Source organism: Terrapene carolina, unplaced genomic scaffold (genome assembly GCF_002925995.2).
Source record: "Terrapene carolina triunguis isolate 2854851 unplaced genomic scaffold, T_m_triunguis-2.0 Scaffold89, whole genome shotgun sequence".
Classification (NCBI taxonomy): Eukaryota; Metazoa; Chordata; order Testudines; family Emydidae; genus Terrapene; species Terrapene triunguis.
The window spans coordinates 28,225,719-28,226,942 of NW_020664440.1; the positions used below are offsets into that span (position 1 = coordinate 28,225,719).

The 1,224-nt window shown below is 62.9% G+C and overlaps 1 protein-coding gene across 1 annotated transcript in view; it reads left to right on the plus strand.

The window, feature by feature from the left end:
- The window catches only part of SLC29A2 (solute carrier family 29 member 2), a 10,679-nt gene that overhangs the window by 4,286 nt on the left and 5,169 nt on the right, over positions 1 to 1,224 (plus strand). Inside the window, exons 3-4 of the mRNA XM_024209912.1 lie at positions 577 to 658; positions 986 to 1,161. Of these exons, the coding sequence (XP_024065680.1) occupies positions 577 to 658; positions 986 to 1,161 (258 nt within the window). The remainder of the gene's footprint in view (positions 1 to 576; positions 659 to 985; positions 1,162 to 1,224) is intronic.

Genomic DNA, 1,224 nt, shown 5'->3' on the forward strand with positions numbered 1-1,224 from the left:
GTCTGGTGGGTTAGAGCAGAGGGGTGGGGGGGAGGCCAGCCAGCCAGCCAGGGGACTCTGGGTTCTATCTCCAGCTCTGACATGAGGCAGTGTGCAATCCCCACCCCATCCCATTCTGGGTGCAGCTTGAGGGAGGAGTGGGTGGAGAATTGCAGCTCTCCAAGTTGGGGAAAGAGATTTACCCTGTCCAGGTGTGAGGGGCGGGGCAGGTGAGGAGGGTGCCAGAGAATGGGGGAGGGGCTGGCTCCATGCCTGGCAGGTAGCCTGATTTGGAGGGGGGAGGTATATGAGGATTCTAGTCCCCGCACCCCATATAGCTGGGTCCTAAATGGAAACCATCCCCAATTGGGGCCCCACATGAGGCAAGTTTGCTGGGCCTCAGCCCAGTCCCTAGGGAGGGAGCCCCAGCTGGCTGACTGGGGGCTGAATGTGCCACCAAGACTGAGCCCCTCTGTGCCCACAGAAGGGAAATGCCCCAGATGCTAGTTCTCCCCCCCACCCCAGGCCTGCGGTCAGAGCCAGTGCCCCCTAGAGCGGGAAGGCCCTGTTCCCATCATGATGGTGTCTCTCCCCCAGGTTTCATGCTGTGGGAATCATCTTCTTCATCCTGGGTCTGGGCACCCTCCTGCCCTGGAACTTCTTCATCACGGCCATCCCGGTACCGACCCTGAGTGCCATGGGGTTCTGGGGGTCAGGCAAGGGAAAGTGGAGTGCTGGGGGGAAGGGCTTAGGGGGTTGGGGTAGGCAAGGGGCAGGTATGGTGTTGAGGGGAGGAGGAGGGGAAGTGGGATGCTGGGCTAAGGGAGGGGGAGCACTGGGGGGCCAAGGGTTCATAGTTCTGCAGCAGCACCCAGGACAGGGGTGCAGCCCTGCATGTGGGGGTCTTGCTGGGGCCCAGGGGAGGGTGGCTCAGTGGGGGAGGTGCCCCCGGGGGTGTATGGGCAGCAGGGCTCCAGCCCCATCTCACCTCGTCTCTCCCCCACAGTATTTCAAGGCCCGGCTCATTGTGGGGACCAGCTTGACCGTGGGCCTGGGGGGAAACAGCTCTGGGACGCAGCGGGACCCAGCCCGGGATGAGTTCAACTTCAACAACTGGCTGACGCTGCTCTCACAGCTCCCGCTGCTGCTCTTCACCCTGCTCAACTCCTTCCTCTACCAATGGTGAGAAACCTCGGTCCTGCCGGGGACTCTCGGTCCTGACCCCAGCCCTGCGATCCCAGCCCG